At 35.8% G+C, this 16,502-nt stretch overlaps 1 protein-coding gene across 1 annotated transcript in view; it reads left to right on the top strand.

Annotated features, from left to right (window-relative positions):
• Nucleotides 1-16,502, top strand: part of MEIKIN (meiotic kinetochore factor) — a 157,187-nt gene that overhangs the window by 106,358 nt on the left and 34,327 nt on the right. The window contains exon 11 of the mRNA XM_053567411.1: nucleotides 3,472-3,591. Coding sequence (XP_053423386.1) covers nucleotides 3,472-3,591 — 120 coding nt within the window. The remainder of the gene's footprint in view (nucleotides 1-3,471; nucleotides 3,592-16,502) is intronic.

Below are 16,502 nucleotides of genomic sequence, written 5' to 3'. Positions count from 1 at the left end.
AGTCTTTGAACTAAGGGAAACCCACAGTATGGTGTCTTTTATAGTTCTTCCCAGATATAAGACATTATTTTTACTCTAAGCAATGTTGCCTAGACAGTGGACATTCTTACCCTGATCTGCTTCCTAGAGTAATAGAGTTACAGAGTTAACCAAAGATTAAATAGAGGAAAAGGTTTTTTTAAAAAAAAAAAAAAAAACATAGGGTTTAACAAAAAGTTTTTTAAAACAATCTTTCCAGTGCTAAAAATCAACACTTTATCCAGAAAATTAATGTTACCTTTTTGATTCATTCTTGTTTGCTATTTGGATTAAAGTGTATGGATGAGAAATAAGTGTACCAAAATGATTTTTCCCCTGAAAACCTAATTTGGTGATGATTTTGCAAATAACAGCTTTTAAAAATTGAGCTATAATTCACATTTTATAAAATTCATCATGCTAAAGTATGTAATACACACTTTACCATGCTTGAATGTATAATATACATGGAATCCAAACTTTATAGAACAAACAAATTAATCTTTGGTTAACTCTACAGCTTTTAATAAGGTATTTGTTCTGTGAAGTTTGAATTCATTCAGAAGGCCACACTCAAGGTCAAAGGTCCCATGGGTGCAGCTTCCCCACCCTTAGTATATAATTCAGGGGTTTTTAGTGTACTTACACTCTTGTGCAACTATTGCTGTAGTCAATTCAAGTCTAATTCAAGAATATTTTCAGCACTCCTTTAATAGTCACTTTCTATTCCCTCGTTTCACACTTTAATTCCTAGAAAGTACTAATTTACTCTCTATTTCTCTGGATTTGCCATTCTGGATATTTCATATAAATGAAATCGTGTCACATGGCCTTTCGTATCTTGTTTTTTTTTCACTTAATGTAATGCTTCAAAGTTTATCCATGTTATAAACTTGTATCAGTAATTTATTTCTATTTTATAGCCAAATAATACTCCATTATGTGGATATACCATATTTTGTTTACCAATTTAGTTTATGGGTGCTTGGGCTATTTCCACTTATTATCTATTTTGAATAATACTGCTATGAATATTTGTGTAAACATTTTTTTTTCAGTTGTTTTGAATTTATGCATTCATCTCTCTTTATCCATGGGGAATTGGTTCCAGGACTTCTCACAGACACCAAAATTTGTGGAGGCTCAAGTTCCTGTTACAAAATGTCATAAAACTACATTTGCATATTGCCTATGCACATCCTCTCATTAATTAATACTTTAAATCATCTGTAATTTACTTGTAATACCTAATACAATGAAAATACCATGGAGATACTTGTGTACTGTATTATTTAGGGTAGCGGTTCTCAATCTGTGAGTTGCGACCCACAGGAACTGTATTAAAGTGCCATGGCATTAGGAGGGTTGAGAACCACTGATTCAGGGGATAATGACAAGAAAAAAAAAGAGTCTGTACATACTCAGTACAGCTATGACTTTTTAAAAGTATTTTTGATCTGTAGTTGGTTCAATCCATGGATGCAGAACCCATGAGTATGGGTGGAAGACTAAGTAGAATTGCTGGCTCATGTAATAACTATATTTTAATACCTTTTGTAGTGGGCATTTTAACAACAGCTTTATTTGAAGTATAGTCCACATACCATACAAATCAGTGGACTTCAAATCGTGATAGCACATACCTGTGAACATACTATCATCATAGTCAATTTTGGAACATTTATATCATCTCAAAAAGAAACCACTTGCCCTTTAATTGACACCTCCTCCATCCTATTCCCCAGACCTACACAATCACTAATCTACTTTCTTTCTCTATAGATTTCCCTGTTTACATTTTGTATGAGTAGGATTATATAATATGTGGTCTCTTTTGATTGGATTCTTTCACTTAGCATAGTGTTTTCAAGGTTCATCCATAGAGCAGCATGTATGCGTACTTCATTCCTTTTCTGGGTCAAATAGTGTTTCATATTTTGGATGGGAATTTGAGTTGTTTCTGTCTTTGACTCTTATGAATAATGTTGCTGTAAACATTTATGTACAAGATTTTGTGAGGACATATGTTTTTATATCTCTTTGTATATACTGAGTATGAACTTGCTGAGATTGTATGGTAAATCATTTGAGGAAGTGCCAGACTATTTTCCAGTTGGGCTGAACAATGTTTATATTTCCAACAGCAGTGCATGCATGTTCTGATTTTTCCTCATTCTCACAACACTTATTAGCATCCATTTTTCTGGGTGTAAAGTAGTATCTTATAATGATTTTGCATTTGGACTTATTGACCATTTGTATATCTTTAGAGAAGTAACCTCTGCCCATTTTAAAATAATTTATCATTTTATGGGTGAGTTGTAAGAGTTCTTTATATATTCTGGATGCTAGACTCTTAACAGATAGATGACTTGCAAATATTTTCTTCCATTTTGTGGGTAAATATGAACATCATTTAATAAATAAAAATACCATTTAGAACACTTAATAGCTTGACATTTTAAGGTTCAAATTTTGTTACCAAATTATTCTGAGACGAATTGGTCTTTGGTTCACTCTATAGCTTGTTGCCACCAAATGTGATGAATAGATACTCTCAGTTATAAGCTGTCAGACCTGGGATGGCCACCCTAAAAGACTAGTTGATCAAGGATCTCTGGGAGATTTTTATTTTCCTGGATCTCACTTTAATGAGAGAAAAATTGTAAGAATTGTTGTAAGATAAATATGAATAGGCATAAAATTATTCTGTCATTGTAAGAGGAAAATAGGGAATGGCAGACACCTCCATTCCATAACCTCTACTCAGTTCATCTGATAATACATGCTAGGCACCCATGCATATGCTTCTTGGAGTCTCCACCTAAAGGAGTATAGATCATGAGTCTAGTTTTAGATATTTTGAATTTGTCACATAAATCTGTGGTGATTTCAGTAATCTGATAGAAATGGTTACTGAAAATATCTATAACAGAAATATCTATCTTTAACATAAAACTTTCTCCTGAATATGGTATTCAGAAGAGAGTGCTGTGTTAGATATTTTTAAATCTCTAGTGTTCAATTTGTAGGGAAGAAGAAGATCAGGGCAGATTACCAGGAAGTTTATATTTAAAAGAAGAACAGGGGGAATTATTCCAGCAGGTATGATTACTGGGTATATGAGTTGCATTTAGTAGGTACTTTATAAATATTTATGGGATGATTGACTAGAAAAAAATTATTATAGCAGACAAATTCCTATTTAAAATAGCTTTAAGAGTATCATAATCTTCCTTATAGATTAATTCATCCTTAGTTAAATACACATCTTTTAAAGAATTATTTCCAAATGGCAGTAATTATATTTATTTGGATGAAATTCTTTATATGCTAAGTTTACAAGAGAATGCTTCCAATGAGATGGTATTTTCAAATTGTCCTTTAGTTATTTCAGAATAATCGGTTTTGCAATATTGAACTTCTACAAAAGAGTAATGTATTCTTTTATAGGTTGATTTGTCGTCAGTGCAGAAAACATCTCCTGAAGAACTTTTTCCAAATGTTAGCAGTTATGTTAATTCAAATGAAATTGTTCCTATGTCAGGTTTGCAAGAATATCCTTCAAATGAGGTATTGTATTCAATTTTTCTTTGAATTACTAAAATAAATAATTATTGTTAGGCCAGATATGGTGGCTCATGCCTATAATCCTATTACTCTGGGAGGATGAAGCAGGTGGATCACTTGAGCTTAGGAGTTCAAGACCAGCTTGAGCAAAAGAGAGACCCTATCTCTATTAAAAATAGAAAAAACCCAAAACCCAGGAGTTTGAGGTTGCTGTGAACTAGGACATCACAGCACTTAACCCAGGGCAAAGACTGAGGCTCTGTTTCAAACAAAAAAAAAAAAGAGAGAGAGAGAGAAATAATTATTGTTATATTAGCTACTTTGTATATGGGATACTTTAAGAAATCTGTAACTCAGGGGAGAGAAAAGCAAGATGGAGGCCGAGTAACAGCTTCCTTGCATCTGGGCACCATGAGTCTGGGGAGATAAGACTCCAGGCATCTCTGGCTGGTGGGATCTACCTATAATCATCCCTTTGAGAATACAGGGAGTCAGTGAGAGACTTCTAGAACCCAAGAGGAGGAGAAAAGCTGGAAAACTGGCAAGTGATCATGTGTGTTCGATCGGTCTAATCCCGCTGGCAGCTGTAAGTACAGCAGCAGCGAGACTGCAAACTGGAAAGGCCTTACCTGTGAACTGTTTTGGTGTTTTTGGACTTGGCACTCAGTTGAACTGCCTTGGGGAGAGCTTGAGCAGGACTGCGGAGAACTTTGGGCATTGTCTAGGGCCCCAGACTGAGCCGCTGAGCCAGACGGAGCTAATAGTGTTCGGCTATGGGTCGCAGGGAGCCATTGTGAGAGAACTGCCCCAGCAAGCTCCGCCCTCAGGGTCACAGAGCAAGGATTGGGCGGGAGCTAGTAACCTAGTGACTGAGCAGCCTAAAGGTGGGGACTGAGCTGCCTTACAGCCTTAACCCTCAGGGGCAGAGTGAGACCAGTTTTGGCACACAGGGTAAGTGGATAGCCACTTCAGCAGTGGTCCCAGCAAAAAGCACTTTCCTGGGAAAGCTTCTGCTTAGCCAAGTTTAGAAGTTTAAAGTGCCTTTTAAGAGGGCTGAAGAGAGATTTAGGGTGTCCACCCTGTGGGGTTTGAGAAATCAGCGGAGGCTACCAATCGTATCAGCATTGTGATTAACATCTCATACCCAGAAGACCACCTGTTGCCCAGACAATATTCAACAAGATATATATACTGCTTTGTTTTTGGTTGTTTTTTTTGTTTGTTTTTTATTTTGTTGTTGTTTTTTTAATTTCAACCTTTTCTGTACAGATTTTTTCTTTTTTGTATCTTTTCCTTCTCCATTTTTCTATTTTAAATACAGTTTTCCATTGCTGCTTTTTTCAATAACTAGAACTTCATTTTTGCTAGTGTTTTATACTCCTATTATTTGGTTTTTCACCCAATTTTATCCTCTAAAATTTTCTGTAAAACATTGCTTGTTTTGGTTTGATTTATAGCATTTTTGTCTTTCCTCTCTACTTGGTGGAGGTGGGGTACTGTGTCTGATCCAGTTAGCAAAGAGCTGCTGACCTCAAGGGAACCACCCAGTCGGGCATCCCCAGAGGTTGGGTTTTTTTAAGGTTGTGTCAAACTACCTTACTGTACACCTATATTGCTCTGTCTCCCTCTTTCTGTGCCTCTCTTCTTTTTGTCATTATTACATTTTACCCACCCCCTCTTCTTTCTCTATTTTCTTTTCATTCATTCTTTCTTTTATCCCTTCTTGCTCTTCAACCTTCTCATCCTCTGGTCCTGTACCAAAAGGACTCATTGAAACCTTAGTCTACAGGCTTGAGAATGTAAAGAACAAGAGGAAGTGAAAGGAAAGTTAGGGCAAGGAAACAGATAAAAGAAATCACTCATGAGGAAGAATCAGCAGAAAACTTCAGGCAACATGAAGAACCCTTCCAAGGGACCATGAGGTAGCTACTGCAGAGGATTCCACCTATAAAGAAATGTTAGGAATGACAGAAAGGGAATTTAGAATACACATGATGAAAACAATGAAGGAAATGATGGAAACAATGAAGGAAACTGCTAATAAAGTGGAAAAGAACGAAAAGGAAATCCAAAAACAGAATCAAATAAGAGATGAACGATATGAAGAATATAGAAAGGATAGAGTGGAGCTGAAGGAACTGAAGCAGTCAATTAGGGAACTTAAAGATGTAATGGAAAGTATCAGCAACAGGTTAGACCACGCAGAAGAAAGAATTTTGGAGATAGAGGACAAAGTTCTTAAAATAACTCAGATAGTTAAAGAGGCAGAAAAGAAGAGAGAGAGAAAGCAGAACATTCACTGTCAGAATTATGGGACTTTATGAAGCTTTCCAACATACGAGTTATGGGAATCCCAGAAGGGGAAGAAGTATGCCGCAGAGGAATGGAAGCCATACTAGAGAATATTATAAATGAAAACATCCCAAATATCACCAAAGATTCTGACACACTGCTTTCAGAGGGATATCAGACCCCAGGTCACCTCAACTCTAACCAGGCTTCTTCAAGACACATTGTGATGAACCTGTCCAAAGTCAAGAAAAAAGAAAAGATTCTTCAAGCTGCCAGGAGTAAGCGCCAGTGACCTACAGGGTCAAATCCATCAGACTGACTGGAGACTTCTCTAATGAAACTTTCCAAGCAAGAAGACAATGGTCATCTACCTTTAATCTACTTAAACAGAACAATTTCCAGCCCAGAATTCTGTACCCTGCTAAGCTAAGCTTAAAAATTGATGGAGAAATCAAATCATTTATGGACATACAAACATTGAGGAAATTCGCCACAAGACCAGCTCTACAGGAAATACTTCAACCTGTTCTACACACTGACCACCACAATGGATCAGCAGCAAAGTAAGAACTCAGAAATTAAAGGACAGAACCTAACCTCCACACTGATCAAAAGATAAAACTAAGCAATGGACTCATAAAATAAGATGATAGAATACTATCACACTTATCAAATATCTCAATAAATGTTAATGTCTTGAATTCCCCACTAAAGAGACATAGATTGGCTGACTGGATTAAAAAATACGAGCCATCTATTTGCTGTCTGCAAGAAACACACCTGGCTTCAAAAGACAAAGTAAAACTCTGAGTCAAGGGTTGGAAGACAATTTTTCAGGCAAATGGAATTCAGAAGAAAAGAGGAGTTGCAATCTTATTTTCAGATACATGTGGATTTAAAGCAACTAACGTCAAAAAAGACAGAGATGGGCACTTTATAGTGGTCAAGGGAAAAATACAAGAAGAAGATATTTCAATTCTAAATATTTATGCACCCAATTTAAATGCTCCCAGATTCTTGAAACAGATATTACTCAGTCTGAGCAATATGATATCCTCTAATACCATAATAACAGGGGACTTTAACACTCCTCTTACAGAGCTGGACAGATCCTCTAAACAGAAATTAAACAAAGATATAAGAGATTTAAATGAGACCCTAGAACAACTGTGCTTGATAGACACATAGAACACTCCATCCCAAAGATAAAGAATATACATTCTTCTCATCACCCCGTGGAACATTCTCTAAAATTGATCATATCCTGAGACACAAAACAAATATCAACAGAATCAAAAGAATTGAAATTTTACCTTGTGTCTTCTCAGACCATAAGGTACTAAAGGTGGAACTCAACTCTATCGAAAACGTTCAACCCCACACAAAGGCATGGAAATTAAACAACCTTTGGTTGAGTGACAGTTGGGTGCAGGAAGAAATAAAAGAGGAAATCATTAACTTCCTTGAGCATAACAACAATGAAGATACAAGCTACCCAAACCTGTGAGATACTGCAAAAGCAGTTTTGAGAGGAAAATTCATCACTTTAGATGCCCACATTAAAAAAACAGAAAGAGAGTGCATCAACAAACTCACAAGCCATCTTACAGAATTGGAAAAAGAAGAACAATCTAAGCCTAAACCCAGTAGAAGAAAAGAAATATCCAAAATCAAATCAGAGATCAATGAAATTGAAAACAAAAGAATCATTCAGAAAACTAATGAAATAAGGAGTTGGTTTTTTGAAAAAATAAATAAAACAGATAAACCATTTGCCAGACTAATGAGAAATAGAAAAGTAAAATCTCTAGTAACCTCAATGAGAAATGATAAAGGGGAAATAACAACTGATGCCACAGATATACAAGAGATCATCTCTGAATACTACCAGAAACTCTGTGCTCAGAAATTTGACAATGTGAAGGAAATGGATCAATATTTTGGATCACACCCTCTCCCTAGACTTAGGCAGGAAGAAATAGAGCTCCTGAACAGACCAGTTTCAAGCACTGAGATTAAAGAAACAATAAAAAATGTTCCAACCAAAATATGCCCTGGTCCAGATGGCTTCACACCAGAATTCTATCAAACCTTCAAGGAAGAGCTTATTCCTGTACTGCAGAAATTATTCCAAAAAATTGAGGAAGAAGGAATCTTCCCCAGCATGTTCTATGAAGCAAACATCACCCTGATACCAAAACCAGGAAAAGACCCAACCAAAAAGGAGAATTTCAGACCAATCTCACTCATGAATACAGATGCAAAAATTCTCAACAAAATCCTAGCCAATAGATAACAGCTTATAAAAAAAGTCATACATCATGATCAAGTAGGTTTCATCCCAGGGATACAAGGCTGGTTTAACATACGCAAGTCCATAAACTTTATCCACCCTATTAACAGAGGCAAAAATAAAGATCATATGATCCTCTCAATAGATGCAGAAAAAGCATTTGATAAAATCCAGCATCCTTTTCTAATTAGAACACTGAAGAGTATAGGCATAGGTGGTACATTTCTAAAACTGATTGAAGCTATCTATGACAAACCCACAGCTAATATTTTACTGAATGGAGTAAAACTGAAAGCTTTTCTTCTTAGAACTGGAATCAGACAAGGTTGTCCTCTTTCACCTTTACTATTCAACATAGTGCTGGAAGTTCTAGCCAATACAATTAGGCAAGACAAGGAAATAAAGGGAATCCAAATGGGAGCAGAGGAAGTCAAACTCTCCCTCTTTGCTGACAACATGATCTTATACTTAGAGAATCCCAAAGACTCAACCACAAGACTCCAAGAAGTCATCAAAAAATACAGTAATGTTTCAGGATATAAAATCAATGTCCACAAGTCAGTTGCCTTTGTATACGCCAGTAACAGTCAGGATGAGAAGCTAATTAAGGACACAACTCCCTTCGCCATAGTTTCAAAGAAAATGAAATACCTAGTAATATACCTAACAAAGGAGGTGAAGGACCTCTATAAAGAAAACTATGAAATCCTCAGAAAGGAAATAGCAGAGGATATTAACAAATGGAAGAACAGACCATGCTCATGGATGGGAAGAAACAACATTGTGCAAAATAGCTAAGAAAATGCCACGAAAACTATGTTAACTAGTGTGATGAAAATATGTCAAATGGTCTATGAACCAAGTGTATGGTGTCCCATGATCATACTAATGTACACAGCTATGATTTAATAAAAAAAATGAATAAATAAATAGGGTGGTGCCTGTGGCTCAAAGGGCACAGGTATGCCAGCCCCATATGCCAGAGGTGATGGGTTCAAACCTAGCCCTGGCCAAAAACCGCAAAAATAAAAATAAATAAATAAATAAATAAATAACAAAACAAAACAAAAAAAATGTCTATACTTCCCAAAGCAATCTACCTGTTCAATGCCGTTCCTATTCAAATACCAATATTGTACTTTCAAGATTTGGAAGAAATGATTCTGCGTTTTGTATGGAACAAGAGAAAACTCCCTATAGCTAAGGCAGTTCTTAGTAATAAAAGTAAAGCTGGGGGCATCACCTACCAGATTTTAGGCTGTACTACAAAGCCATAGTGGTCAAGACAGCATGGTACTGGCACAAAAATTGAGACATAGACACTTGGAATCGAAAAGAAAACCAGGAAATGAAACTAACATCTTACAACCACCTAATCTTCGAAAAAACAAACAAGAACATACCTTGGGGGAAGGACTCCCTATTCAATAAATGGTGTTGGGAGAACTGGATATCCACATGTAAAAGACTGAAACTGGACCCACACCTTTCCCCACTCACAAAAATTGAATCAAGATGAATAAAGGACTTAAATTTAAGGCATAAAACAATAAAAATCCTCAAAGAAAGCATAGGAGAAACACTGGAAGATACTGGCCTGGGGAAAGACTTCATGAAGAAGACTGCCATGGCAATTGCAACAACAACAAAAATAAACAAATGGGACTTCATTAAACTGAAAAGCTCTGTACAGCTAAGAAGACAACAACCAAATTAAATAGACAACCTACACAATGGGAAAGGATACTTGCATATTTTCAATCAGACAAAAGCTTGATAACTAGGATCTATAGACAACTCAGATTAATTCACATGAAAGAAGCCAATAATCCCATATATCAATGGGCAAGAGACATGAATAGAACCTTCTCTAAAGAAGACAGATGAATTGCTAACAAACATATAAAAAAATGTTCATTATCCCTGTCTGTTAGAGAAATGCAAATCAAAACCACCCTGAGATACCATCTAACCCCAGTGAGAATGGCCCACTTCACAAAATCTCAAAACTTCAGATGCTGGCGTGGATGTGGAGAGAAGGGAACACTTTTACACTGCTGGTGGGACTGCAAACTAATACAACCTTTCTGGAGGAAGTATGGAGAAACCTCAAAGCACTCAAGCTAGACCTCCCATTTGATTCTGCAATGCCATTACTGGGCATCTACCCAGAAGGAAAAAAATCCTTTTATCATAAGGACACTTGCACTAGACTGTTTATTGCAGCTCAATTTACAATTGCCAAAATGTGGAAACAGCCTAAGTGCCCACCAACCCAGGAATGGCTTAACAAGCTGTGGTATATGTATACCATGGAATACTATTCAGCTATTAAAAAAAAATGGAGACTTTCATCCTTTGTATTAACCTGGATGGACGTGGAAGACATTATTCTTAGTAAATTATCACAAGAATGGAGAAGCATGAATCCTATGTACTCAATTTTGATATGAGGACAATTAACGGGAATTATGTTCATGGGGTGTGGAGGAGGCAAAGCAGAGAGAGGGAAGAAGGGAGAGGAGATGGGGCCTTGGTGTGTGCCACACCTTCTGGGGGAAAGATACGATTGCAAGAGGGACTTTACCTAACAAATGCAATCAGTGTAACCTGGCTTATTGTACCCTCAATGAATCACCAACAATTAAAAAAAAAAGAAATCTGTAACTCAATTGAGTGTAACATCTACATGTGTACAAAATAAAATTCCTCATCAGATGAATGATATGCAAATATTTTTTCCCATTCTGTGCCTTTGCCTTTTTTATGTACATCTTAAAATTTTCATGAAGTCCAATTTGTCTGTTTTGCTCTTGTTGTTGTCTTTTCCTTCTGTGCTAGGTCATGTGCAAGAAATCATTGCCAAATCAAATGTCATGAGTTTTTGTCCTATGTTTTTTTCAAAGATTTTTTTTTTTTATGTCTTACATTTGGGGCATTGATCTATATGGAGTTACTTTTTCAGTATGGTGTTAACTGAGGATCTAACTTAATTCTTTTGCATGTGGATATGTGGTTTTCTCGACACTATTTGTTGAAGAGACCATCTTTTCCCCATTGAATAGTCTTGGCACCCTTGTGAAAAATCATTTAACCATATATATATATGAAGGCATATTTCTAGGCTGTCTATTCCATTGGTCTAAATGTCTTTATGGCAGTATTATACTGTTTTGATACTGCAGCTTTGTAGTATGTTGTGAAATCGGGAAGTGTAAATCTTCTACCTTCTACCCTGTTTCCCTGAAAATAAGACAGTGTCTTATTTTAAGGTGTGCTCCCAAAGATGCGCTAGGTCTTATTTTCAGGGGACATCTTATCTTTCCTGTAAGTAGGTCTGATTTTTGGAGGATGTCTTATTTTTGGCAAAACAGGGTAGCTTTGTTCTCCCTTGTTTTGGCTATTTAGGATCCCCTAAGATTCCATAGGAATTTTAAGGTGGGTTTTTCTACTAATGCAAAAACCATCATCGAGATTTTAATAGAGATGATATTGAATTTGTAGATCACTTGAAATAGTAATTATATTTTTAACATTGATTTTGTTTCCGTTGATTTATGTCTTCTTTAATTTTTTTCAGCAGTGTTTCATAGTTTTCGTTGTCCAAGTCTTTCACTTCTTTGTTTAAGTTTATTCCTCAGTATTCTTTTTGATGTTATCATAATGGAATCGTTTTTTGTAATTTCTTTTCAGATTGTTAATTGTTAGTGAATGGAAATGTATCTGATTTTTGTTATGTTGACTTTGATAAACTCTTTTATTCTAAGATGTTTTTAAAATGAAATCATTAGGGTTTTCTACTTATAAAATTATATCATCTGTGAACAGGTAATTCTACTTATTCCTTTTCAATTTGGATGTCTTTTTTTTTCTTGCCTAATTGCTTTAGTTAAAACTACCAGTACTATGTTGAAAAGCAGATATCCTTGCCTTTTCTCTGCTCTTAGAGGAAAAGTTTCACCATTTATTTTTTATTTATCTATTTATTTTTTTATTAAGTCTTTTATACATAGATCATAAATACATTTATGCCCATTTCAGCGTGTTGATTATTTGTTCAAATTGGAGTGCTTACATCATTATAATCAGCATAGCTTTCATCTCATTTACCCAATTATACCATTAGGACATTTGTGTTCTACACATGATAGGACCAACTTGTACTTGCAGTGTGCTCCATAGTTGTGGTCTCCTTACTATCCCCTACTATCCCTCCCACCCCCTCTCCATCCCTCACCCTCCACTTCCCGCCTTCATCCTAGCCTAAAGTTGTGTTTCATTTTTCATATACAAGTGTGAGTTATTATAAACTGGTTTCACAGTAGTACTGAGTACATTGGATACTTTTTTTTCCATTCCTGAGATACTTTACTAAGAAGAATATTTTCCAGCTCCATCCATGTAAACATAAAAGAGGTAAAGTCTCCATTTTTTTTTAGTGCTGCATAGTATTCCATAGTATACATACACCACAATTTATTAATCCATTCATGAGTCGATGGGCACTTGGGCTTCTTCCATGACTTGGAAATTATGAATTGAGCTGCAGTGAACAGTATGATGCAAATATCTTTATTGCCAAATGATTTTTGGTCCTTTGGATGTACACCTAGAAGAGGAATTGCAGGATCAAACGGCAGGTCTACATTTAGATCCCTGAGTGTTCTCCAAACTTCCTTCCAAAAGGAATGTACTAGCTTGCATTCCCACCAGCAGTGCAGAAGTGTTCCCTTTTCTCCACATCCACGCCAACATCTGTTGTTTTGGGATTTTGTGATGCGGGCTACTCTTACTGCAGTTAGATGGTATCTCAGAATAGTTTTGGTTTGCATTTCTCTGATGATTAAAGATAATGAGCATTTTTTCATGTGTCTGTAGGCCATGTGCCTATCTTCTTCAGAGAAGGTTCTGTTCATGTCTCTTGCCCACGATGAAATGGGATCACTTGTTTTTTGCTTAGTAATAAGTTTGAGTTCTCTATGGATTCTGGTTATTAGACCTTTGTTGGTAGTGTGACTCGCAAAAATCCTCTCCCATTTTGAGGGCTGTCTATTTGCTTTACTTAGTGTGTTCTTGGCAGTGCAGGAGCTTTTTAATTTGATCAGATCCCAGTAATGTATTTTTGATGTTGCTTCAATTGCCCGGGGTGTCTTCCTCATGAAGTATTCTCCCAGGCCAATTTTCTCAAGTGTTTCCCCTGCATTCTAAGAATATTTATAGTTTCATGTCTTAAGTTTAAGTCCTTTAACCAGAGAGTCAATTTTTGTTAGAGGAGAAAGGTGTGGGAAGTTTCAGTCTTCTACAAGTTGCCAGCCAATTCATCCAGCACCATTTATTGAATAGGGAATCTTTCTCTCAATTTATATTTTTAATTGGCTTATCGAAAATCAAATGACAATAACTGTCTGGGTTCACCTCTTATTCTTCAGTTCTGTTCCATACATCTACCTCTCTATTTTTGTGCGAGTACCATGCTGTTTTGATCACTATCAATTTATAATATAGTCTGACGTCTGGAAGCGTGATTCCTCCTGATTTGTTTTTATTTCTTAGTAATGTCTTGGTTATTTGACGTTTTTTCTGTTCCCATATAAAACAAAGTACTAATTTTTCCAGTTCTTTAAAATATGAGAGAGGTACTTTAATAGGGATTGCGTTAAATCTGTAAATTGCTTTACGTAGTATAGACATTTTAACAGTGTTGATTCTTCCCAGCCATGAGCGTGGTGTACTTTTCCATTTGTTAACATCTTTAGCTATTTCTTTTCTCAGAGTTTCACGGTTCTCCTTATAGAGATATTTCACATCCTTAGTTAGATACACTCCCAGATATTTCATCTTCTTTGGCACTATTGTAAAGGGAATAGAATCTTTGATTGTTTTTTCCCCTTGACTATCGTTGGTGTATATAAAGGCTACAGATTTATGAGTGTTAGTTTTGTATCCTGAGACATTACTATATTCCTTGATCACTTCTTAGAGTTTTGTAGTTGATTCCCTGGGGTTTTCCAGATATATAATCATATCATCTGTGAAAAGTGACAATTTGATCTCCTCTGGTCCTATATGGATCCCCTTGATTGCCTTCTCCTGCCTGATTATGGTGGCTAAGACTTCCATTACAATGTTAAAAAGCAGTGGAGACAATGGGCATCCTTGCCTGGTTTCTGATCTGAGTGGAAATGATTTCAATTTTACTCCATTCACTATGATATTGGCTGTGGGTTTGCTGTAGATGGCCTCTATCAGTTTAAGAAATGTTCCTTCTATACGTATTTTCTTAAGCGTTCTGATCAAGAAAGGATGCTGGATATTGTCAAAAGCTTTATCTGCATCAATTGAGAGAATCATATGGTCTTTGTGTTTTTAATTTGTTTATATGATGTATTATATTTATGGATTTATGTTATAGAACCAGCCTTGGGACACTGGGATGAAACCCACCTGGTTGTGGTGTGTATTTTTTTCTTTTTGATGTGTTGTTGGATTCTGTTTGCTAGGATCTTATTGAATATTTTTGCATCAATATTCATTAGAGATATTGGTCTACAATTTTCTTTTATTGTTGGGTCTTTTCCTGGTTTGGGTATCAGGATATTTGCTTCATAGAATGAGTCGGGAAATATTCCTTCTTTTTCTATGTTTTGGAAAAGATTAAGTTATATAGGTACTAGTTCCTCTTTTAAGGTTTGGTAAAATTCTGATGTGAAGTTAATATGAAGGATAAAATTCTGAAAGCAGCCAGACGAAAGAAAACCATCACCTACAAGGGGAAGAATATTAGAATAACTGCAGATCTCTCTGATGAAACCTTTCAAGCTAGAAGAGGATGGTCATCGACTTTTAATCTAAAACAAAATAACTTTCAACCCAGGATCCTGTACCCAGCTAAACTGAGTTTCATTTATGACGTAGAAATTAAATACTTCAACGACATTCACATGTTGAAGAAATTTGCCATAACTAAACCAGCTCTCCAGGATATTCTCGGACCTATCCTCCATAAAGACCAGCGTAAACCTCCACCACAAAAGTAAACGCACCCAGAAAATTTTGATCAAATTCCAACTTCCACCATCGCAAAAGGATTAAAAATGTCCACCGGACTCTCAAAAGGCTTATCAATATTCTCAATTTATGTGAATGGTTTAAATTGTCCTCTAAAGAGGCACAGGTTGGCTGACTGGATACAAAAACTCAAGCCAGACATCTGCTGCATACAAAAATTGCATCTTACATTAAAAGACAGATATAGACTCAAGGTGAAGGGATGGTCATCTATACTCCAGGCAAATGGAAAACAGAAAAAAGCAGGCATTGCAATCCTATTCACAGATGTAAGAGGCTTTAAAGCAACAAAAATAAGGAAGGATAAGGATGGACACTTCATATTTTGAATCAGACAATATCTTGATAACTAGGATCTATAGACAACTCAAATTAATTCACATGAAAGAAGCCAATAATCCCATATATCAATGGCCTGGGAGAATATTTTATGAGGAGGACCACCCAGGCAATTGAAGCAACACCAAAAGTACATTACCAGTATCTGATCAAACTAAAAAACTTCTGCACAGCCAAGAACACAGTAAGTAAAGCAAGCAAACAGCCCTCAGAACGGGAGAAGATATTTGCAGGTTATGTCTCCGACAAAGGTTTAATAACCAGAATCCACAGAGAACTCAAATGTATTAGCAAGAAAAGAACACTTGATCCCATCTCAGGGTGGTCAAGGGACTTGAAGAGAAACTAGAGTTGAGTTACTATTTTATCTTTAGACTTTACTAACTTAAATACACCTGGTAAAATTACAAGGGTGGCTATAATTAAAACCAAAATAGAAAGTATAAATCTCAAACCAATGGGGGAAAAAAACAAGTAGAATGAAAGAAGTTTAAACTATTTTTCAATGAATCAAAAATTGTTAAGAAGTAAAAGCAAGCATATGAAATGGGATAAAAAGAAATAAAAATTAAGATGGCAGAAAGAAGTCTAAATACATCAATAACCATGATACATATAAATAAACTAAACATGAAAGTGAAAATACAGAGATTGTCAGACTGAAAGGAAAATCCAGCTATTTACAAGTGACCCATCCAAAAGAAAGTTATAAATAAAAGGGCAGTAAAAGATGTACCAAGCAAACACATAAAACTGGGGTGGCAATATTTGCACCAGACAAAACAGAATGCAAGACAAAAGAAAATATTATGAGTAAAGAGACTTGCTAAAGAGTGAAAACATGTTCAAAGCACCAGAAAAATATAAGAATTTTAAACATACATAAAATTAGTAAAGTATCCGCAAAATATATAAAGCAAAA

This window comes from Nycticebus coucang, chromosome 17, assembly GCF_027406575.1.
Source record: "Nycticebus coucang isolate mNycCou1 chromosome 17, mNycCou1.pri, whole genome shotgun sequence".
Lineage (NCBI taxonomy): Eukaryota > Metazoa > Chordata > Mammalia > Primates > Lorisidae > Nycticebus > Nycticebus coucang.
The sequence above is the reverse complement of the archived record's forward strand: the minus strand, read 5'-3'. Positions and strand labels throughout refer to the sequence as shown.